Below are 23,823 nucleotides of genomic sequence, written 5' to 3' on the forward strand. Positions count from 1 at the left end.
TAATTGACTGACTGACTTATTAATATCGATTACAATATAATATTTTCTAGTGCGCAATCAAGTCATCATCTACCTGGCATTATCCCGTGAAGATTTGACAGGTCCCGTTTTAGTGCGCAATCAAGTACCTACTGTTAATTAAATAAGAATTCAAATTACAATTAACCAATGGCACTTTCAATGATTTTATTGTTTCATTTTAATACAATTATAAATAAATAGGGGCACAAATCAACTAATTACACAGGATCTTCAGTCACTAACGAAGCAGGTCCCTGACCAACCACTGGTGACAATCCTGCTACGGCTACAGCTCTCAGAGGCCTAAAAAGGTAAAATAACGTTATAATATAAATTATACACGATACTGAATATATATAGTATCAAGGAATTATTCGTAAAACTGTCTGGTATCTATATCCACTGGTTTTTGCCAAACTGAAAAGCTTTTTTAAAAGTGTTGTCTTTTTGCCACTCTAAAAACAGTTTCCAAAACCTTTTTCATTTATCCTTCAATCGCGAGGTAAATATTTTGAAACAATAGGTGAGGTAAAGCATCTTTAACATGTTTTGACAATTTTAAAAGGCTTCAAAATATATGTAACGTGGTTGTTTTGTTTTTTTCATAAAACACCTATTTCTGTCAAATATAATCCTAGTTTAATAAGGGTGAGTCAATCCGTGTTATTACCTAACTCATTTAAATAAAATATTTTAGATAAATTATCCGCTTGTAGGGTTCACTAACAATAATCGTTAATATTATTTATTCATCTCATCATTGTACTTAGCATAATAATTATTTTATTCCATGATGGTTGCGTGAAAAGTTGTTTGCAGCGCCATCTGTACGATCTCGAGAGCTCTAAATAGCGGACGGGCAGGCCACGCGTGGATCAGGCTTATACGGTGCCATTGTTTGAGGTATGTGAAAAAGTTTGAGAGTAATATCATAGAGGGCGTGCCGTACGCAACATAAACAAGTGAATTTTTAGAGTTCCAGTAACTTACATCAGATGGCGTTGAAAATATTATGCAACATCTTGCAGCAGTTGCTTTGCTGCACAGACATTCACAGAGTAATTTTATACTGATAGCTTATAATAGGATATTCCGTAGGTATAAGCACTTTACTTTAGTAAATCAAAATAATTATAATACTGCAAATCGTTAGTTAATTTGCATTAGATTGTAGTAGGTACTTACTTGAAACCAAGTTCTTCGGCCGGTATTCCAAGCTTAGCAAGTTTAGCCTCATAAGTAGCCAACAGATCATCATGAGCTTTGCGAAGCCGTGCAGCTTCGTATCGAAGATCTTCTACCTGAGTCTCCTTGAGTTTAAGGAGGTCCTGATAACGGAGAGTTTATTTTAAAGTGGTTTTAATTTTTCAGTATGTAAGGACAAAGTCCTCCACCAAACCGCAGTTTAGCAGCGCAGCGTGGTGGAGTATGCTCCATACTTCCTCCGATTAAGTAAAGGGACGCCTGTTCCCAGCAGTGAGACGTATAAATATAGGATGTTTATGTTACGTTAAGGATAAAGTGATCTTAAATTGAGTCTCTGAGTTTATGTTTGAGCACAAATGTACAGAATAATATTAAAGATAAGTTAACAATCTTACCAAAACACCTCAAAACTTATCATGTACCTACACTTGTCATAGACTAACCGAGCATAAAATAAACCAAATAATGCTCATATTAATTCAAAGTAGAAGAATCAATCTTACGGTCAATTCTCGGGGACCCAGGTCTTTAATCTCCAATTGCTTCACTTTGGCTTCAAGCAAAGCCGTCTTTAGGGTAGATCGTTGTTGCACCTCTAAAACTGCTCTTGAAAATCTGGATTTCAACTCGTTTCTCTCACTAAGAACGCGATCAAAACGCACTTGCAGCACTTCATACTCCCATTTCAACATTTCAAACTGTTTCTCTAACGACAACAGCAGTTTTGATTTAGCCTGAAATATAATGTCCAATAAGCTTTAGAATGTTGAAATTATTTACTTTTAAAATTGGGTAGGTACTTGTAAGCTTATAATATTATGCTTAAATTACTAATTGTATATTATCCGAATAATACCTAATTAGTAAAAAAAAGCCTTATAGACGGGTGGATTTATAACTCTTACTCACAGCTAAAGCCGCTTTATCTCTGTCGTAGTTAGACATCTGTCGCTTTAGTTCCTTATTCTCAGCGATAGCAATTTCTAAGGGTTCACGGAGACCCTTTGCTTCCCAAACAGCATCTCTGGCAATTTTTTCAGCCCTTTCTTTCACTTTCTGCATTTCCTCCATTTGATGCTTTAAACTACTTATTAGACCTGAAATTATACATTTAATAAACGATCGGCATAGATTCATAACGTTTAACGTTGTATAGATTAGATAGCATTCGTAACTGAAGTGAAACGCTCGTTTTATGCCGTTGAGAGTGGTTTGTTGAGTCTGTATTGATCAAATAACAAAGTGATACGTACCTAGATTATTTAATGTTATGTCATTGTAATAGTTTTTTAAATCGGCAAACGACCTGTCATGGTGGGAAATCAAGTCAGAAATTTGCTTGTTTTTACGTTCCTCGACTTGCGCTATCTCTGTTCTGTGCTTAATAGTCAGTTCTGTTTTAGTTTCGTAAAGCTTTTTTTCGGCTTTCTCTTCAATTTGTCGAGCTTTCTCCTCAAATTCTTCTCTTATTTTGGATATTTCTTCCGCATGAATAAGTTTGGCTCTTCGCAATTCATCTTGGGCAGCAATGATTTTTTCTCGAATTTCCTGTCTCAAGTTTCTTTTGTCATTAAGTAATTCAAGCTCCTGTTCTGCATGTTCTTCGAGGGCTGCTTTAAGCGCGACTAAGTTTTCAGCCCTTAAAGCAGCGGCAGCGGCTTGTTGTTCATATTTCAGATGTTTTATCTTCTGCTTCTCAGTTTCTAACAGCGCCTCATTCTCTTCTTGGGCTTCTTCAGTTGCTCTTTCTCTATTTCTGAGTTCAGCTTTCGCTTCATCAAGTTGTTGTCTTGTTATCTCCCAGAACGTTCGAATTTTATCCCTTTCTAATTGAAAGTAATTTCGTTCTTCTCTTTCCTTATCCAATTCTTCTTTTACTTTGAGCACAAACTGCTCAAGTTTTTCTCGAGTCATCTCGGAGGTATCGACCCCATCGATTACGATTGCTGAAATTTATAATTTTATAGTATTCTTAATACTACAAGCGCGTTTACTCAATATACTTAATGCTATTGATGCGATAGTCTACATGAATTCTTCTACATGACTCGCAATCGAATCTGAGACCACAAAAATATGCAAAACATAGAATATTATTACTTAGTAAAAATTTTGTTACCTGGGGGTTTCTTCCCTCCCCCTCCTTTGCCTTTAGGTGGCTGGAAAAATAAATACAAATTATTTTTAATAAATATTATGTATACTTAAAAGTAAGGTATATACACGAAATGAGGCTTATTTTCATACATTCAGTAATATGAATCCAATAAAATATATGTGACACGTAATCATTAGAAACTTACCATGATTAGTAATAATAAAATTAATCAAAAATACTCAAAAGCACGTATTTTCAGCAAAGAATAGCGTAGCAAAATAAATAATGTTGACAACTGAGTGGTCGTTGCCAAAGCAACAGTTACTTGCCGTCAAATAAGTAGTCTTGGCAACCAATATGATATTTGTTGGGATTTTTATAAGTAAACTACAGCCACAAACAAGAAAATAGAATAGAATAAGTAAACTACGAAAAATGTTTGTCTATTGGGGGAAGAATGTATATAATAACCATATACTTGGAATTATTTCGCGCTTACGCGGATAAAAACTGAAGAGGTGTTCGTGTTGCTCTATGGTTAGGAATGATGAAACGTGGATGAAACTCGGTAAACCAGCGATGGTCTCACATAATGAAAAAATATATTGTAACGTGTAAATTTAAACGCGGTAAGAACCCGTTATTATATTGTGTTTTAATTATATTGTGTCATTGCCATATTGTATCTAAGTAGTTACAGATAAACAAATGAATGGTACTTTGCAATGAAAATCAACCAAAAAAGTATATGGTAAGATCGCTTCACCAACTACAAGTTAGTGCATTTACGCACCTTGAAAATTAGTTTCTACTGACTTCTATCCCTCTATTAATACAACTACCTATTGAATGAAAAAAACACAAAATAAGCTACCACAAAAACTTTGCTTAAATCGTCCGACCGAGAAGTAAAGGCCTGAGATGATGATGAATGAGAAAAATCTGAAATATTTTTTAAAAAATATGATAGTTTTCTTCTTAATCGATGAATCTGACTAAAATGTAGTGATTTATATTCTCTTTGAATCTGACGTCTTTCAAATATTTTTTAGTTACTTGCCAGATTTTGTTCAAATTTGCGATGTTTCAGTGATATTCGATTTGCTCAAATTATTAGTTAATACAACCATAACTATGTAAAATTATAAATATCTGAAAAACAATAGGCTCGCATTATTCCTGGGCGGGCCCATTTAAAAATGTTTGCGCAAATCATGCGCGTTACCTTTTATGGAACAATCTTTTTAAGTCTCTTCGTGATAGACTACGCACTAGGAAACGGATTTGTAGCAATGATCCAAAAAATTTTTTGCAAGTTTGCATGTTTTGTAAAGCAGTCTATCCGCGCTGAGGCTAAACAGATCGCCCAGAGAGAGGACATTAAGAATCCTATCAGCATACCCTTGTTGCTTATGGAGATAATACTACTAGCTTTTACAATAGTGGTGAGTACAAAAAATAAAAGAATATACAACACCGTCTGAGTTTAGTAACGTAATTTGTATTAATGGTTGCATTGTTTACAGTTCCTGAATCGATATAAATATTACCGAGGCAAGGATCGCATTGACCACCTTCTTCAGGAGAGCAAGGAGACACTAAAGCAGACTAATGAGTTTCTGGAAAAATGGCGAATGCGAAGGGTAAGAAACTTTTATAATTTGTTTCATTTTCTATTTTTAGCGATGATGCAAACGGATCCTCTAACTACCTTATTATTATCATCTACTAATGTGTCTAAAAAGTTAATAACTGATGATTTCAGTTTGTCAGTGTCAAATGTTTAACTTCTAGATGAATTCGGCAGGTGCCCACCGAACGAACATATCTGGATGAAGAGCCACAAGAGATCAAACCCCTCAAATTGGAAGTACCAATCCTTCATATGGCTATTGTGGACGTAAGTTTAACCCATAGAAATTGTTCGGTAGTAACGAAACTAAGGGGGATGATTCAGACCATGATTCTGAGTTGATATCAAGTGGAAATTTTTGTGTTTTTTCATTATTTTCAGTTCCATACTTTTGCGACGGAAAAGTCCACTTGATATTAACTCGGAATCATGGTCTGAATCATCCCTCAAAGTTTTCGTTACGATGTCACTAACACCCTGTATACTTCACATTACATAAAAATATAAAAGTTTTATCGCAATTACACTTCCCTGAATCTATAAAACGCTCTGCTGCTAAAATAATAAAATATTCATGACGCATCCTAATATTGTTAGTCAACTTTAAAAGATATTATAATATATAGTAAATAATACAATTGGTATTCTCAGACCCGTGGCACTACGAGACGTCAACCAGAAAGGGGCGATGCTGGTGATGCGATCAACTATACTGATTCCGCTCTTCTCTCAGTCTCATCTCTCCTGGATGACGATATAGACTCCTTCGTGGAACCCATTGGCGATGAACTGGATATGAATGGAGAGTTAAAAAATAGATACCTGTGGGATGTCATGGAAGAAGACGCCAACATGGAAGATTAAAACTACTACGAAAGAATAAAACAAAAAATAACCTTGTTCGAACATTTTATAAATTTAATACGTCATTTACACGGAAACTGTTTATTAATGGGCTCAATATCGAAGATTACAGCTTGTGTGAACAATCTCCCTCGACTTATTTTTATCCCCATAATCCTCACAAAGGTTCCACGACCATTTCATACCACACACTTTGAGTGTCAAATGCTCGTAATAATGACAGGATAAAGAACCAAAAAGCTGGCAGATATTAATTTTTACCACAATACAGATTAATGCTTCTAATATTTTGGCCGATTTTCGTATTATAAAGCCTATAGAGTTGATATTTGGGTGAGATTTTATTGTCGATAGTGAATTATTAAAAAGGGTGTGGATTTGGTATTCGCTTTGATGTCAATTTGTCTGCAGGGTGACTTCCATGTGAGATGTAATTAAAATCATGAAAGCAACGGTAGTATGGAAGTATAACCTTTGGGTACTTTAATATCTAATAAGTAATAGGTAATCAAATATTCATCAATTTACCGTAATAAGTATCCGTAATAAGTAAACCTTATAAAAAAAATAAGGAATTTAATTATTGCAAACACTATGGTTTTAAAGTTATTATTGTTAAGTTGTTTTAAATTATTATAAAGTTGGTAATATATATATATACAGGTACATATAAACAAAACAGGATTTTAGATAAACAAAATCTTTCTATAACGTGTACTGTTAACATTAATAAACTAATTTACATAGAAGTAAATGTCCTACCATGATAATATAAGTTTGTACAAAAACATGAGGCACATGAAAATTGACGAGCGAACCCATCATCAATTCTTTTGGAAGTAATCCTATGGGGCTCACAGCTATAATTTGGGTCCCAAACATTCTCAAACAAAAGGCACGTGTCTAGACACAAAACGCGGTATATCGTTGTCCAACCCTTATTCAAGGCGTAATTATAGTATAATGATGTGCTGCGGTGGTCGCGAATACACTTATGATTGATAGACCCCACGCCTTACTGTTTTGTGGAGCAATAGCGACTCGTTCAAGCATGTCCTGAGACTTGGATTGTACTATTATGCATAGCGTGAACTATTTAGGTTACTGGCAAGATTCACGTGTCAATTTCTTGATAACGAATTAGTACACATTTTGTCGGTCGTCGGAATCCGCCATTGGAACCTGTCGTTCATAAGGTGCAATATCAGCCTAGACTACGTGTAGATGGAGCCCTCAAGTTAGTATTAGATAAGCACTTGTTGTGTTGAGTTGTTTTCGTGGTGTCACTCTTTACTTCACAACATCGATTAGGATTTAGAACTTAGGCACCCATAGAAGGTACTTACTAGGCGTCCATGATCATCGAAGCGATCCATTTATCACTCGCTGAACCTTTTTGTCCCGCTCTATTCAATACTTTTTGTGCGGAAGATTAAATTTCGCACGTCTCGTTCGAGGTCCAAACCATTAATACTGCACCGCCAATTTTAAAAGACCCTTCTATCCTTAGCAATGCTTGAAACCTGAGGGTGCTTTACCATTTGAAGGGCTCAAATTACTTTGGACATGTCTGTCCCCGTCTTGTCATTGACTTTTTTATTTTTTAACATGTCTGGTTGCTGTTACACTGATTATGATTTTTGCGGGTTTCTAAATTACTGTGAAGGGATGAATTGATATTTGATGACACGTCTGGTAATGGCTGTGGACATTGGTTTTTATTTTTGGAATAGGGCTTTCCGTTTAGGTTGTAATATTTCGTATACTTCTGGCTTGTACGGCGAAAAATGAATTTTCATTTATGTGACTAGTTTTTACCCTGCGGTGTTTAAACAACCATAGCCGCACGCGCACTAAACAACAATATCATTAGAATGACAATTGCATAAAACTAATCACTAGGCGGCTACTAGGCACCTACCCTACGTATTTAAAACACCAAAATCAAAGTATTGTTTGAGGCAAACAATCTGCCTTCAATTGTCGGCAATTTGGACTCTATTCTCACAAATGTTTTTTTTAATTCAGCCCAAGGAATCAAAATTCAAATGGTGGAAATAATTACTGCTAATACGACCACTTTTAAAGACCTCTGGTGCCATACCAGTTTGTTGTAAAAGAAGGTCAACAATATATGATGCAAAGTTTTCAAAATTACGTCTTTCGAACCGGCACGCGTTAGTCACGTGTAGTAAAAGAAAAGCAGACGCGTTGGTTTGGAATAACAACCTAAATGCCATCATTAGAGGCTTGATTATATTTTTTCATACTTACTATTGTTTGCCAAGATGGGATTTGTAATGTATAGGGGTATGACCAGACCTTTTTTATAACTGGCGTTATTACATATTTTGTGAAAAAAATATTAGGTATGAATTGTTATAGCGTGGGTTTAAATAAGAAACAAAATGAAAAATAACAGATATGAGTATTGAGGAGGCAATAGGATTTAAAAAAGCGATATTGCATATAAAATATTGCAATATTGCTTTTTTAGATGAATTGCTTCGATATGGACTTTTAACCCCCCTGATCTGCGGTTTGTAAAACTTAAGTATCCTTAAGTGTTTCAGTAGTTTTAGCTATTTCTATTTATTATCTTTACCAAAGGCTAACCAAAACGGCTGTAAGGGCTTCCGTTTGGCCCCGGAGGTCTCGAGTTCGAATTCCGATAGGGAAATATCACAAAAAGTGCTTTGTGATCCCTAGTTTGGTTAGGATATTACAGACTGATACCTGATTGTCCGAGAGTAAAATGGTCCGTGCTTCGGAAGGCACTTTTAATCGTTGGTCCCGGTTACTACTTACTGATGTAAGTAGGTAGTCGTTACATGAACCATGTCATGGGCCTCTGGCGGCTCAATAATAACCCTGACACCAGGATCAATGAGGTTGGTAATCCACCTCGCAACCCACACGGTAGAAGGGACCATAGGCTTATTTGCAATTTTGCGACTGTGCCTACCGGTTTTACAGTACTATGGGTTCTTAAGCGACTTCGTTACTTGAAATTTTTTAATAACATGAGTAGCCTATTACTAGTCATCAGAGCTATTATAATCTGCACAGTAGTAAACTTGATATTTGTATTAGGGCCCCATCTGATGAGGCATTTGCATCGATATTGAATGTCCAGTGCCCACAATCAAGGATGCTTTTACTCGACAAAGAGTAAAAAATTACAAGCCACCTGCCTTTAAACGATATTGAATATTTTAACTGTAATAAATTATTTTCTATGCATGCTGATTTTTTTTTTTGCATTGGTACTTATGACGTAAATATTGGATGATGTACTCATTGTGTATTGAAAAAACCTCAAAGGCATGTAACGGATCTCCATCAAACTGGAGCGAAGTTATATAGACATGCAGAATCTATTCTTTCACACTTGTTTTTTTTTTTTGAAATACTTAGATTACTAGTTAATCTAGTACCATAGCTAGCACTTACCAGCGTATCTCTAGAACAAGCACATCTGTCTCTTTTCCTGTTGGCTCTGCATCACCTACGTGGCCGGAGAAATGGAGAGTGTAGTCATCCGGTATTTTCATATCGCATCTGCGGTTAGGTTAATCTATGATCGTCGCGAATAATATTGCGACTACCCATTTGGGGGCCTCCATTCTGTTTTAGTGATATTAGAGGAGAGCGAACGTGTCATGATTGATTCACGTAATTTCAGCGTCGTGGCGAAACGCTTGTCTAACTGATTAGACGTGGATTATGTTATGTTATATTAGTACTATTCTAAGGATGGACGATCAGTTTGAGCGTGCAATTGGTTTTATAAAGTTGTACTTACTTATTACATACGATTCCCACCGCAAGTCCTATGCATCGCATGCTCATATCTACCTTCTATTGGTTTGTATATAATAATGGAGCCGTGGTAGCCCAGTTGGTAAAACGCTTATCACTCACTTTGAGGTCGCAGGTTCGAATCGAGCACAGGCCTAAACCATTGATTGCCGAATTTGTTTTCGAATTCATGTTTGGATCATAAATGATTATCACGTGCTCAGCGGTGAAGGAAAACATCGTGAAGAAACCCACATTCCCGAGAACCGCATTTTTAGAGGTATGTGTCCTAACCTGTATTGGCTGGTTTTCCCTTCGCGGGTTGGAAGATCAGACAGGCAGTCGCTTATGTAAAAATGCGGACATGTCAAATCTTCAGGTTAGGTAAGCGGATCCTGTGAAAAACGGGATAATGCTAGGGAGGTGATGATTTGTTTGTATGTAATAATATGGAGGTATGGTACGTGAAGGAATTTGAATAATGATACTATTTTTGAAATATTTTTTGTCTGAGTTGAGTTTACAGGACCCAAACATGAATCCTTAAAACGATTTCGATAATCATAGGTGTAGGCCCATGCTCGGGTCGAACCTGCGACCTTACAGTGAGAGTCAAGGTTCTGACAATTAGGCTACCACGGCCCCCAGCCCAGCAGTGAGACGTATAAAGGTTTATGTTAGGTCCATACCTTACCTACACATAAAAAACTAGGCTAGTTTGAAGTATCCCTATATGTTTCAATAAATCAAATAAAACCATGCGTTTTACGTGGGCTTAATGAAGTAACATGAGGCGTCGATGTATGATACGAGTCAACCCTTCTCGAAACTCAAGGCGATATTCTGGAACGTAAACATGGATTATCTGGTTTGTATTGGGTGCTTGGTCACATATACTTACATACTTTCTTTTGTTTGTCCTGTTTTCGGAATTCGGAACACGTTGCCCATAAGTAATAATAATATATACTTAATCAACTGTAGTAACAAATTACACATCAATTTTAACCACTATTCAACTCCACTAATAATTAATATTGTCCTAAACATACATTTTTATATTTTCCTCCTCATATATTTCTACTAAAAAACCCCTTCGAAACTATAGGTTAGGTTTGTACTGTGACCGGGTAAAGAAAGAAACTGATGGACCTCAGTTTATTTATCTTTTATTGTTTATCATACCGTTTACCATAATCATCACTATCAATCTGGGTAAGTACCTATATAATACACTTGATTTTCACTTTCTTTTTTGAGAAACAGTTAAATAAATTAATTATAATAGGTATAACATTTTTATGGTGGGTAGGTGATTCGTGTCGTGTAACTAAGGATAATAATAAATAAATAATATCCTTGGATGAATGTTTTAAAATTCAATCATTTCCTGATACTTAATTGTTTTTTTTTTTTGATGAATTCTAAATAAAAACAATATTTAAGTACGTAGTTTATATTTATTCTGAATGAAAATTGCGCCACTTGATTTCTACAAGGACAGCTTGATAGACCAGAATACTCCTCCCTTATAACTCGATCTGTACATCCGAGCTCAGGACCAAAAAAGCAATATGTAACGAATTTGTTTTTCAATTTCGCACCAATTTTGCATACGGAACCCCGTCACCGCATAACATGAGCAAATAAAACGCAGTACTGTGGTTTTTACGATGCGTAAATATTTTTTCTTCCTTTTTTCTACTTTTATTTGCTTTCGCAAGGTGGAAATGAAAAGAGGATTTCTCCTTTACAACGGTTTGTTATTGTCGTAGAAATTCGTTAATAACGCCTCGGGTATGCGACTTTTTATTTTGCTTTTGAGTTGTGACGTTTTTGGCGACTTTATAGGTTTGGTGGGGCCGTTTTGCACCTTATGCGGCATTCCTTTTTATCGCTATTTTATGGCGATATATCATTCTCTATTTTTTAAATATAAAAAAAGTATTATTAGAGATTTTCCAGGCTACGTTCCCCGAACATAATATAGACGACGTTGTAAATAGATTTAACGTAATAATCGATTGATTAATAAATGTCCAACGTAACAGATTCTCAGCCAAAGACATCTGTCCTAGTAGTAGTAGCATTTCTAGGCACTCCGCAAATATCCGCTTCATACACAGGCAATATCCGTGCCATAATAGGCTTAATGATGATAATAGTGTCCTAAATGGGATTGAACGGGAGCAATTTGCTGTGGTGAGATATCCATCTATTGACTTCCTATCATACATAACTAGTAGTATACAACAGTTTATATACAACAGTAATTGCGGAAAACGTGTTATATTACAAAGCACTTGTATAATTGAAAAAAACAACATAATTACCTACTTGTCTTAATTACTCAATTTTGTATGTAAACGACTTAAAACAATAGATAACATAAGGTTGTTTTTTTTTTTCAGTTTCATAAATCATAGATGTAGAGCTAAATCGTAATAATGAATAAACATCCCAATTCCAACGGTATGTTATACGTGTGAAAGAAACACCCCAGTCTTATTCATATTTTTAATGAAACCGAGAATCACCCTACAATATTGAAATTATTGGTGATCGATTATTGTTACCTTGTCTATATGCAAATCCAGCATAGTTCGCGGCAGCAAAATTTGAATTTCAAATACTTACAAGTTATTTGTTTATTTTTTCGATACGTTACTTAATAGTGCGTACGCTATTGCAATACCCCGTATGCAAAAAATGCGATGATTTTATTTGCGTACGCAAAAAGTTGGCACCTTTTCGATTGGATTTTTTATGGATGCCAATCAGTTTATTTTTTGCATTGTGTGACATAACAAAACATTAATTCATTTGAAATTATGATGGATTAGTATATTTTTGTTCTATTTGTAAGTACATTGAACTCTACATCTTGCGTAAAAATATATACTTACAATTAAAAAAAAAAGTGCGTAAAAAAGTGCATTTGTATAGGTACTATTAAAAATGTCATAAGATCACATTGTTTAACTTAACAAGATCATAGGTTTACACCGAACACGGAATATCTCCCTAAAACATGGAAACATCTCGTAAATAAGGGGTCTATTTTGGAAGCAAGGCAGTTTTCAAACGACTGTTGTAATTGTATTAAAACTAATTATAACGATTTATTGTTACACACCTCGCGAGTTATTGGGAATTTCTGGAATGTATTCTTTACAACACTACTTTGGGATGTTTTCAGTTTTATTGATTGCAATGTTTTTTTTTATCATAAATGAGTTTCTAATATTAACATTTTGTAAATATAATTATACTTCCGAAAAGTTAAACTGTTGCTAACATAAGCTCCATTTTGATCCCTACTGTGAGTGAAATGTGATAATTAAACTTGCCACTTTGCTGCAAAGTCCTAAGATAAGTCGTGTTTGATTTTGCTAACGGACGCAATATTTGCAAAATATTGCAGATAATTTTGATAAAAAAATGTGTCTTATTGACAATAGCTAAATGTGCAAATCAGATTCGCCAAAAATGTAACACAAAATGTAATGATTATCTTAAAACTGTCTCATACTTACTCCGGTCAGCGGTTCTGCCATCTTAGCTTGTGTTCAAGGCGTACCTGCAAGTTTTTGTCTAACGACTCAAATTGAAGCGAAAAACGAACGAGAAACGAGCACTGGACATGCTAATAAGAATTAGGTTATTTATTCTTAATTGCGTACGTCTTCTAACCCATATGTGAAGTCCATCAAAATTTATAGTAAGCTGCCTAATATATTAAAAAAAGTAAAAATGGCAAAATCTTTATTGAAGAAAAAGTATATCTAAATGATACTGATGACACAATTTGAAAACCTTCTCTCTTTCAAACTTCTATTTTGTTGTGTCCTAAAGACTCTGTGATGTAAAACTCATAATTATGTAATTTGCCAACTTGCACACCATTACAGTATGCAAATAAATAATATTGAATATTAATTGAAGTACTTATCCTATCCAGATTATATTTTTAGCGGAATGGATGTATTTATAATATAATTACTTGTATAATTGTATCCATTATAATTCTATATACAATTTACTTGCATTCCATTGCTTTCACATCTCGACAGTCATAGTAAGGTCGGCCCTTTATGTGCGAATCAATTATATCAAGGACTGAAATCAAAAGTGTTTTTTTAACTCTTGAATTGATAGCAAGAACATGAACACGTCTAAATACATCATAGATAAAATAAAGTTAAATATTCCTATGAAAACTAGCTTCTTCTTCTCAAGTAAATAATGTTTTTCTAAGTTGTCTTCAGAAGCTATCCAACTTAGATGGATGAAGCTCTACCGTCGCATGAGTTTGCTAACTTAGCTAACAAGTTGCAACTTCGTGTCTAACACATCTATTTAATATGATAATCTGTCGCCATACGGTCATCATGATATCCATCTTAGTATTTCTTTTAAAAGTACGTGCAAGTTGTCGTCTGATTGCTAGTGGTTCTGCCCTGAGTTTATAATATCATCATCATCATTATCAGCCCATTATCGTCCCCACTACTGGGGCACGGGCCTGCACTATGGATGGATAGGGAGATCAGCCCTAGAACTATCACGCGGGCCCAGTGCGGATTGATGGTTATTAACGACTGCTAATGCACCCGGGACCAACGGCTTAACGTGCCTTCGGAAGCACGGAGGAGCTCGAGATGAAAACTTTTTTTTTGTGGTCACCCATCCTATGACCTGCCATTGCGAAAGTTAACTTCAACAATCGCAGACCGAGCGCGTTTACCACTGCGCCACCGAGCTCCTCAAGTTTATATATGTATATTGTATTTAAGGAATATTCCTTACTGCTTATTTCATTTAGTATTGTTATATTTCGTTCATGCGTGTCGACTTATGACATACAGTCTTATGTGATGAATGTCCTAAGACTTATTTTTTTTTTTTTTTTTTTTTTTTTTGACGTGACTTATTGTAGATTTGCCGCAGATGGCATTAACTACTTGGCCGGACAAATGGGGAGCGCTGAAGGCTCTCACCCGGTACAACGTTTAAGACAACAGGCCTGAGGGTGCCCAGTTGGGCGCGAACCTCGGCTCAGGGCGTCGTCTGAGAGGAAAAATATTTGAAAGAATTAATCGACCCTAGTGGGTCGATAGCGATAAGCGCTGAATGAGGGAAATCGTCGACCACGCCGGCGGGGTCGGTATCGGGGACCTGAAGTGTTTGGTGTCGCGAGCTGATTGGCTGCCTCTATGGCTAGAGTGATCGGGTCGTCGGGATCGTATATTACGTCCTTCGGACGCCGATACTTTTCAGTACCGTCCCTAAGCGGAATGTACTCGGAAGCCGCAACTACCAGGGGATTTGGGTGGTGCGAAGCAGAATCGAAAAAACGTTTGGAAGCTAATTTGAGCCATTGGGCAATGGTTGGCAGACCTAGGTCAATGTGCAGATTTTCATTGCGAAGGAACCACGGAGCTCCCGTGGCTTTCCGCATGAAACGATTTTGTATTACCTGTAGACGGTGAATTTGAGAGGGACTCGCGTGAGCGAAAACTACCCCTGCATAGGTCATGATCGGACGGATGCAAGTCGTGTAGATTTTCACCTTATTCCTAAGGGACAATTTACTTCGCTTGTTAAGGAGACAGTGAAGACGGCCCATTACAAACGCGGCGCGATCGCGCACACGTTTGATATGGGCCTTGAAAGTAAGACGTCTATCTAAGACTACGCCGAGATATTTGACTTGCTCCTCCCAAGGGATCGGCTTGCCAAACATCGTGATGACTTTAAGTTGACGGCGTGACCGTGGCGTGTTATAATAGCCCTTTGAAAAGTACACCGCTGCACTTTTCTCCGGGTTTACCTCGATTCTCCATTTGCGAAACCACTTGCCCAAGGCATTGGCCGCGCGTTGGAGGATTCCGGTCATCATAACTCGACCACGACACGAAGAATAGATGGCTGTATCATCCGCAAATAAAGCTAATTCGGTATTAGGGGATTTGGGAATGTCACTAGTATATAATGAAAATAGTAAAGGGGAGAGGACGGAGCCTTGTGGGACTCCGGCATGTATCGGGTGCGGTGACGAGAGCGTCCCCATGTCCTAAGACATTATTAACAGGTAAGTCCGCAAAATGATAATTATTTGCGGCTCTGCCCACTTCTATAGGGGTAACGGGGGTGTGTTTAGTAATCAGTGCTCGTTCACTGAAAGGTCTACATATCTCTTGGACAATAAACTGTGCAAGTACCTTCGAAATATTCTTATGACCTCACTTTAGTTGTAATCTCTTTACACCATCATCATTTGTGTCATGTATTCTTGTAAATGAAGTAGGACTACAAATAAAACACAGAATATTGATTTAAATGTATATTTAAAACAGCATAATAATATTGGCAGTTGATTCAAAATAATATAGGTCAGAATAGCATAAACAATTAAAAACTAAAGTCAATTGGTATGACTGTAAATGTAAACTAAATAAAATTTTAACCTAAATTGAATAATATTTATAATACCTAAATATACAGGCCATTTTATGTAATTTACATAATGTAGATCACACTCATTCGTTACCTACTAGATTATAAGAACACAAAATTAATCTAAATGAAGAAATACAAAAAGCAATTCCAAAAGCAAAGTCCGAAAAGTTATGTACTTAACATATTAAAAGTCAATGGGTAAATGGTCTACGTATCTAAAACTAAAGATTGTAGCACTATAAAGTATCAACTTTTGCCTTTTCTTTTTCGTTGTTTCTAAGTACTTTTATTTAGAAGAGTACGTTGTAATTAGTTTTGAGAAAGAGATACCCCACGCTTAAAATTTCCTTTAAGATTTCACTCATATAATTACTTTTTTTTTGACGTGACTTATTGTAGATTTGCCGCAGACGGCATTAACTACTTGGCCGGACAAATGGGGAGCGCTGAAGGCTCTCACCCGGTACAACGTTTAAGACAACAGAACTGAGGGTGTCCAGTTGGGCGCGAACCTCGGCTCAGGGCGTCGTATGAGAGGAAAAATATTTGAAAGAATTAATCGACCCTAGTGGGTCGATAGCGATAAGCGCTGAATGAGGGAAATCGTCGACCACGCCGGCGGGGTCGGTATCGGGGCCCGATAAAATTACTGGATTCGTATCTGATATTAGGCTACATTCAATTATGGTCGAATAATATGGAAAAAAGTATCTCTCTGTTTAGAGATAAGCTTACCTGTACTATCTGTTTTCTTTGTATGTTTCTAGTGTCTGTTTTATTGTGTACAAATAAATAAATAAAAAATGACTCATATGGAGTTAAAAGAAAAGAATTGTATAGAACGTGATCAAATTCAATTGATTAGGGTTGAAATTGGTTTGAATCAGCTAAAATTGTAGTTGCTTAAAATATTTTGTAGTCCACTGAAATTGATAACCTCGATTCTGAAATCAACTATTATTGTAAAGACGACAAAATCGTAAACTAAATTTTATGTTTTTTTTTTTCCCAGTTAAATAGATTATGAATTAGGCGATTATAATTGATAATAATAAATGAGAGTAACAATCTTCGACGATTCATACTTAATGCTACAATTTAGGTTTGGTTAAGTACGCTATTACCCATTCTCTTTTATGAATTGACAAGGATTTTAACAAATACTAATATATTGTAAACTAAGAAAGACTCAAGGGTGAGATTTTAACCTTAACATCTAAGAGTGATTACATGTATATTGCTTAATGTTCGGTAATCATTACAAGTTTATTGGTTATACAATGTTATACAATACAGTACAGTAAAAAAGCACAAGTCATATGCAAAATATAGGAAACACATCGATTGCCATAGAAAATTTAATTTAATTATACGAAAATAATTCCATAAAACATGTCGTACAAAGATGTTTTCTATACATTTGCATATGACATAGAAGAAAAGCATTAATATGGGAATTTAGAAAAATTTCACCTACAACTGTTATTCTTATAAAGAACAATAAACATACCAATTTATTTACAAAACTCTTAAATGCGTTCTCTTATTCTATTTGCAGTAATATTTGTGCTAACGAAGTAATTTCTCTAGAAAAAATAAAAAATGGAAGCAGAAAAACAGGTGGAAAATGGTAAATAATGAAATTAGGCATTAAAAATAATTATCGTGAATATTGTTTTATATTAAAGAAATAAAAAAACTAAATTTATAAGATAAAAATTATGTTCGTTAGCACAAACAGCAAAAATTATTCAGCAAATAAGAGTTTCCAAGAGATCATTAGGAAAACTTCTTTTTATTCAATAATTTTCTTAAATAAATATCACATTTGAACACATCCTTCCTAAATTTGTAACTTCTTAAAATAAATAACTAAAATTATATCGATTAAAATATAAACAGAAAGTTGTTCCCAAATACTTTGTTCCCACTGGACCTTTTAATATATCAGACTTCCAAAAATACACAATTATGATGAAATCTACTGAAAAACTATATCGATCTATTCTATTGGCAATTTTTCAGGTGGTCTATTAATGTATTGTGTTATAATGAAAATCAAAACCAAATTACAAATAAAGTAGGTACTTAATTAACATTTCGAATCTTAAGAAGGCTTCGTTCAATTTAGGTGTTAATAATACAATTTTCATAATGGTTACATTTCCAAAGGTGTTAGCTGCCTGGGAATCCAGTAAGATAATTTTAGGAGCCTCAGAACCTTATTGCTACGAGTAGACAGCTAGCACAAACTAAGAGTATGTACATTTACATAACTATAATAAACTATTAAAGCTCATATCATTTCTGCTGCGTGACTTGAGGATTTGAACAACTAGTTCAGAAGACTGCTTCTCTAAACACAGTGTCTGGAGTAGACCGTGTGCCACTGAAAAACTGTAAGCACAGATTTTTCTAATTAGAATTTTGAAGAAAAAATCTAAGGATAATCCAGTTCCATTATCATCGTTTTTATTCAAATTCCAATTTATATTATGCAATGGAATAAAAAAGATGTTGTTTTGGGTTGTAACGTTTCGCAAAGCATGGTCAAAACAATGTTGAAACTGCATTACCTTTCCAAATACTAAACTAATTAGAATCCACAATTATTCAAGTACAAATAAAAAGTCCTAAAATATAGAGATAATGCACTTTAAACACATTCTTCGCAAGGGCAGGTTGACACATTCGCTTTCGCATAAACATTCGCAATCGCACTTAAAATTCTCACTTCGTTACAAACCCAACTTTTTTATTTTACGGAACTGGATAATCCAGTAGATACGTATCTAATGAAGGTATAGAATATGACAATGAATATCAGCTTTCGTTTAATTTATATTGTATAAAAAAGAAACAAAGGACTTGTCTTAAATATTGAATGGCTAAGTATTATGAATTTAATAGCCAACTCCTCGTGATAAATTGTTTATGAAACAGAAATGACAGAGCTATGAATCACGCTTAATCGAAATTATTTACAAGAACTTATCAAATCATGATATTAAAATAGACCCTCTCTGATAAAATCTCCATCTCAAACAACTTGGCACGATCTCTACTCAAAATGGCCTACGCATAAATATTAATTCTAAAATAAACATTTTTATTACAAAAATAATAAAATGAGATCAATCGATGATAATTTTTAGGCTGCTCTCTTTGGAACAATTTATGGGGACACGGACTTTATTATAATGAAAATAAAATCTTTATCTTTTTTTTCTCTTTTATATAACTAGTCCATTAATGATAAAAGTTTCAGACAGTTTTCTAAGAAGAAGTTGCTACGGTTTATTATTATGTATGTGTATATTTTGATGTAAACTGTATTTAAATCTATGGTTATATTTTAACACCGAAAGCGGAATGTAAAATTGACATTCAAAAGTTATGATATAAAACATCCAGGTAAGCAATATCTACTAACAGGATCCTATTGATGTAATACATCTTACCCTATAAAAAGTTTCGTATAAAAATCATTTTAGAATTTCTTTTGCGTTTTATGAACGCATTCAAGTTAAAAACTTACTTGTAGGTCCTTTTCCAATCAGTACAAAATGTATTTAAACATTGTCTTTTCATAATATCGTTTCGTTTTCAGCCTTTCGCAACCCAATCGAAATTCTAATGCTCCGCGCTGACTACGTCATGCGCCCTTGTTGGAGCTATGAATAATGTCGAGGACGAGGCAGAGTTATCTTACCAAATCGACTTAGTCGTATTTATTACCTTAAACAAACCTACCTATTGGGTAATAATTACTACAAGCTAGAGCCTACTATAATAACTTGGATAAAGCAGCAATCGAACTTCAATGTCTACAATAGGCCGAGCACAAATTTTCGTTTTACTTTAATCGAATATTTCCTTAAAGAATACGTCTACGTTTCGTATATAATAAGAATACTTATATATAAAATGTGCGTTTGATAACAGACAGATATTAATTGCACGCAGCTTTATAATTTAAAGTTGCGTGTTAATACGTCTACGGGTTAAACAGTAGGGTTATTTGAGCCCTTTAATAATACAGTTTCTTAGAGAGAAATATCAATGCGTAGCTTCGAATAATGTGTGAATTATTCGTAGCACGCTAATTCGTTTCGGGTGAAATACCCACTAAAAGTACTCGTATGGCGTTCATCGTTTGTGGGACAAGAGTTTCCAGCCAAGCATCAAGAGAATCGCAGTGCAGATTGATCCGGATACCTTGTCGGGTATGATCGACGAGAAAATGGAGCTCTCAGAAGAATTGTCTTTGTCTGACGTCACAGATGAGTCTTCAGGCGACGCCGCGTCGGTCTGAAACGTGATGAAATTGAATATTAGGAATGTAGTATACAAAAATCGCAGCACACTAGAGGATTTTCATAAATGTAATGCCAAGAGAGTTTACTCTCAATGGCAGGTAAGTTAAATAAACAATAAACATAAGTGTCTAATATCTAAATAGTGCACAGTTCTTCACATTACATACAGAAGCTATCGTATAAAATCACTATAAATGAATAAAAGTAACCATTTTAGAGGGGGCTAAGTTAAGACCGCTCAATACCGACTATAAACTTAGCGTATCCATAAAGATTGTAAATAGTGAGAGCTATAAGAAAAGTTCTGGCTAAAGCGCTGTACTTGAGAGCTTGTTTTTATAGATATTAATAAAACAATACCGTCATAAAGTTTAGGACTTAGAATGAATGATTTTATTCCTACGACACGACTGCGATTTGTATTAGTTTAACAACCACTTTACGCAATAAAACGTTATTTTAGATTATGATAGTCTTGCTCTTGATATTAAATAATTTGACTTAAATAATAATTATTAATATAAAGGTTCGTGAACTTAAATAATTTGTGCTTGTGAGTTGAATTGTGAATATTTGTGATATATTTGTATGTATTATAATTATCATTTGAATTAGCCAAAACAAGAAGGCGTCGAATAAAAACAAGATACCAAATCGTTGCCTGTAAATGCAGTAAGGTCCCAATTCAAGTGAGTGATACACTTCACTGTTTTATTGTAAGGATAATTTGAATGGTATTTTTATTACGGTGGGGTAAAACAATACATATGTTACGGCCGTATTAAAACACGTTTCGAATCCAAGTCGATATTATTGTTGCCACCGTAATATGCACGTATCCAGCTTTATAAAATATTTGCTATGTGATATTATATTCTTTAAATAGGTTATATTATAAATTTCACAAAATATAATATAAAACTATTATTAATCTTAAAATTACAAATATTTAAAATTAGACTACTAAAACTAAAAACTAATAGAAACAAAAGTACACGCAAGTAGGCTCAATTAAAAATGTAAAATTACAAATATTTAAAACTAGACTACTAAAACTAAAAACAAAAAGAAACAAAATCACACGCAAGTAGGCTCAATTAATGCTTCCTTTGCTATGTATATTATTTTGTTGTTCATTTAATAATATGAAAACGAAATGTGCTATGTTTTGTATGGCAACTGCAAAGCCACATAATTATCAAGTTCTACATTGGGTTACATGTCCAAGACAAACCCATTATAACTAAAAAAAATACCTAATGCTAGAAATAATGAATACTTTAAAGCAGTGGAAATTGGAATATCTATGTGTTGATGATGTGGGTAACATTACGCTCAAAACTATATAGATAGTTTTAGAAAGATGAAAAACATTTTTTTATTTTCGTTAAAATGTAATAATAAGTCCGAAATTATGTCACGTTTTTCTATGAAGTCACAGTGTGCTGTTTCATAAAAAATCCATAGTAATTTCGTGTTTTGACCTTAAGGAAAAAGTAATTGATTTGACTAGTTGGAAACTAGTCTATAATCCAGAGGAAAATCCAAGAACACCTTAAGCCAGTCGAAAGACATCTTGGCTTAAGAATCTCCGTGATTGGTAAGGATTGAGCACTAGGTCTTTATTTCGTGCGGCTGTGGACAAAATGAACACCTAACCTAACCTAACCTCCGGTAGGAGGGTGATCTGTTTCTACACAGTAAGCCAGTTTCCGGGGAGCTGGTCGCTATTCCTCGACACCTATTGTTTCTATACAACACTATTTATGTCTGTCTGTGTTCATAAACCAACCTCCGGTAGAAGACGGCACCGAATGAAGATTAACCACCTTACAAATAAAAAATTCAGTCGAATTGTATGATAATTGGATTCAATTTTGCTTGGCTGTCAAATACTTAAAGCCACGTTCATTCCTGGTTTATTTTTTATTTGTAAGGTGATAAGAGTTTATGTAAAATTCACCTTAGTATAATAGAGGGCGGAGTAATACCTATATCTTTCTAGTACTGAACCTAAAATTTGATGCACACAGAAACTATTACCTATATTACCTATTTAGTAATGACCGAGTTGCATCCCACGTTGTTTCATACAAACTCCCGATCCCCTAACCACAATGCTCGCCGTATATCGCGCACCTACTTATCGCCCATAGATATCGCCTCTGTGTGTTAGAGGCCTTAAAACTGGATATAAACAAAGGTCCTATTAAAATCAGCACGCAACAACATTACTGTCGACAACTTGGCACAAATAAAGCTTAGGAATGACAACGTTAACTTTACGCATAATAATGTTGTCTATAGGAAAATAACAGAATTTTCTTATCAATCACAGATGCAATACATGTTATCGAAGTATTATCTTTGTTAGTGAATAAATGTTATAAATAGAGGGGGTGCGACTAGGAAATAAATCCAAGAAATTTTGGTACAACTCAGTTGGCCTAAAACATTCAAAGCAGCTGATTAGACCTTTTTCTAAGAAATTATCATCAAAAATCCTTACTCTCACTAGGGGGCAGGTTAGGTTGTTGATACGGGCCCTCACGGGGCATTGTAGACTCAATAAGCACCTACACAGAATGGAGCTGACCGAGTCTCCTCTATGCAGATTCTGCTTAGGGGAAGATGAGACGCCACTACATCTGCTATGCAGCTGCGAGGCTCTCATACATAGTAGAAGCCGTACACTTGGGGGCCACATAATGGACCCCCAGGAAGTCATGGAGCTTTCTCCCAAAAAGACGTTGGATCTATTCGAACGGATCGGTCTAGAGGAGGACATTTAAATGTAGGGACTTAGGGTCACAATAGATCTGTCAAGGTCGCAGTGACCCCGCGGGCTGCATTCGGTCCGGCCCTCACAACTTTCAAATAATAATAATAATATAAATAGATACGTAGGAAGAAGTCTGTAGTGGAAAGCAAGTAATTGTGCATTTTAACAGTAGTAAAGAACTAATATTATATTATTTTCGTGAATTAGAGACTTTCCAGGTTACGTTTACAAAAAAAAAAATTTCCTTAAATAGGCGTTGTACAGCTTTAACGTGATAATTATCTATTTCATTGACAAAATTGGAGATGTCCTTAGAAACGGTTTAGTACGGTCTACCCTGAACCGGCGTGCGTGTATGACGTGCGTGTATGAAGCGATTGATGAATGTGGAGGAAGCAAGAGAAGTGTGTCAGGGCCGAAGCAAATGGATTTCTATAGTCTCTGCTTACCCCTGTGGAAAATAGGCGTGAGTTTATGTGTATTACCTATTTTCTCGTTACTCGGGTACATAATTATTCCAAAATACAATGTATCTAATGGCAGAAGCATATACAAAATATATTGCTTCTCTTTATTTTGACCAGAATAATAATGGGTGGAAGATGTAATTGTGCCTGGTCGTAATAAAAAGGGTCAC

General features: G+C 35.1%; 3 protein-coding genes and 1 long non-coding RNA gene across 4 annotated transcripts in view; 1 reads left to right on the forward strand and 3 right to left on the reverse strand.

The window, feature by feature from the left end:
• Window positions 1-239: 239 nt before the first annotated feature.
• Window positions 240-3,165, reverse strand: LOC126380586 (dynein regulatory complex subunit 4). Its single transcript, XM_050030114.1, has 5 exons — window positions 2,481-3,165; window positions 2,137-2,324; window positions 1,731-1,961; window positions 1,207-1,349; window positions 240-324 (listed from the first exon to the last, which is right to left on the reverse strand). The coding sequence occupies exons 1-5, from the start codon at window positions 3,139-3,141 to the stop codon at window positions 240-242; spliced, it is 1,308 nt and encodes a 435-aa protein (XP_049886071.1). The 5' UTR covers window positions 3,142-3,165.
• Window positions 3,166-4,524: 1,359 nt separating this feature from the next.
• LOC126379736 (uncharacterized) lies at window positions 4,525-5,822 on the forward strand. Its single transcript, XM_050028551.1, has 4 exons — window positions 4,525-4,770; window positions 4,852-4,968; window positions 5,133-5,225; window positions 5,610-5,822. The coding sequence occupies exons 1-4, from the start codon at window positions 4,525-4,527 to the stop codon at window positions 5,820-5,822; spliced, it is 669 nt and encodes a 222-aa protein (XP_049884508.1).
• Window positions 5,823-15,956: 10,134 nt separating this feature from the next.
• Window positions 15,957-23,823, reverse strand: part of LOC126380602 (uncharacterized) — a 105,787-nt gene continuing 97,920 nt past the window's right edge. The window contains exon 2 of the long non-coding RNA XR_007568493.1: window positions 15,957-16,597. This is a non-coding gene — a long non-coding RNA (uncharacterized LOC126380602). The remainder of the gene's footprint in view (window positions 16,598-23,823) is intronic.
• Window positions 17,781-23,823, reverse strand: part of LOC126380588 (uncharacterized) — a 74,637-nt gene continuing 68,594 nt past the window's right edge. The window contains exon 3 of the mRNA XM_050030115.1: window positions 17,781-20,396. Within this exon, the coding sequence (XP_049886072.1) occupies window positions 20,235-20,396 (162 nt within the window). The 3' untranslated portion in view covers window positions 17,781-20,234. The remainder of the gene's footprint in view (window positions 20,397-23,823) is intronic.

This window comes from Pectinophora gossypiella, chromosome Z, assembly GCF_024362695.1.
Source record: "Pectinophora gossypiella chromosome Z, ilPecGoss1.1, whole genome shotgun sequence".
In the NCBI taxonomy this organism is placed as follows: domain Eukaryota; kingdom Metazoa; phylum Arthropoda; class Insecta; order Lepidoptera; family Gelechiidae; genus Pectinophora; species Pectinophora gossypiella.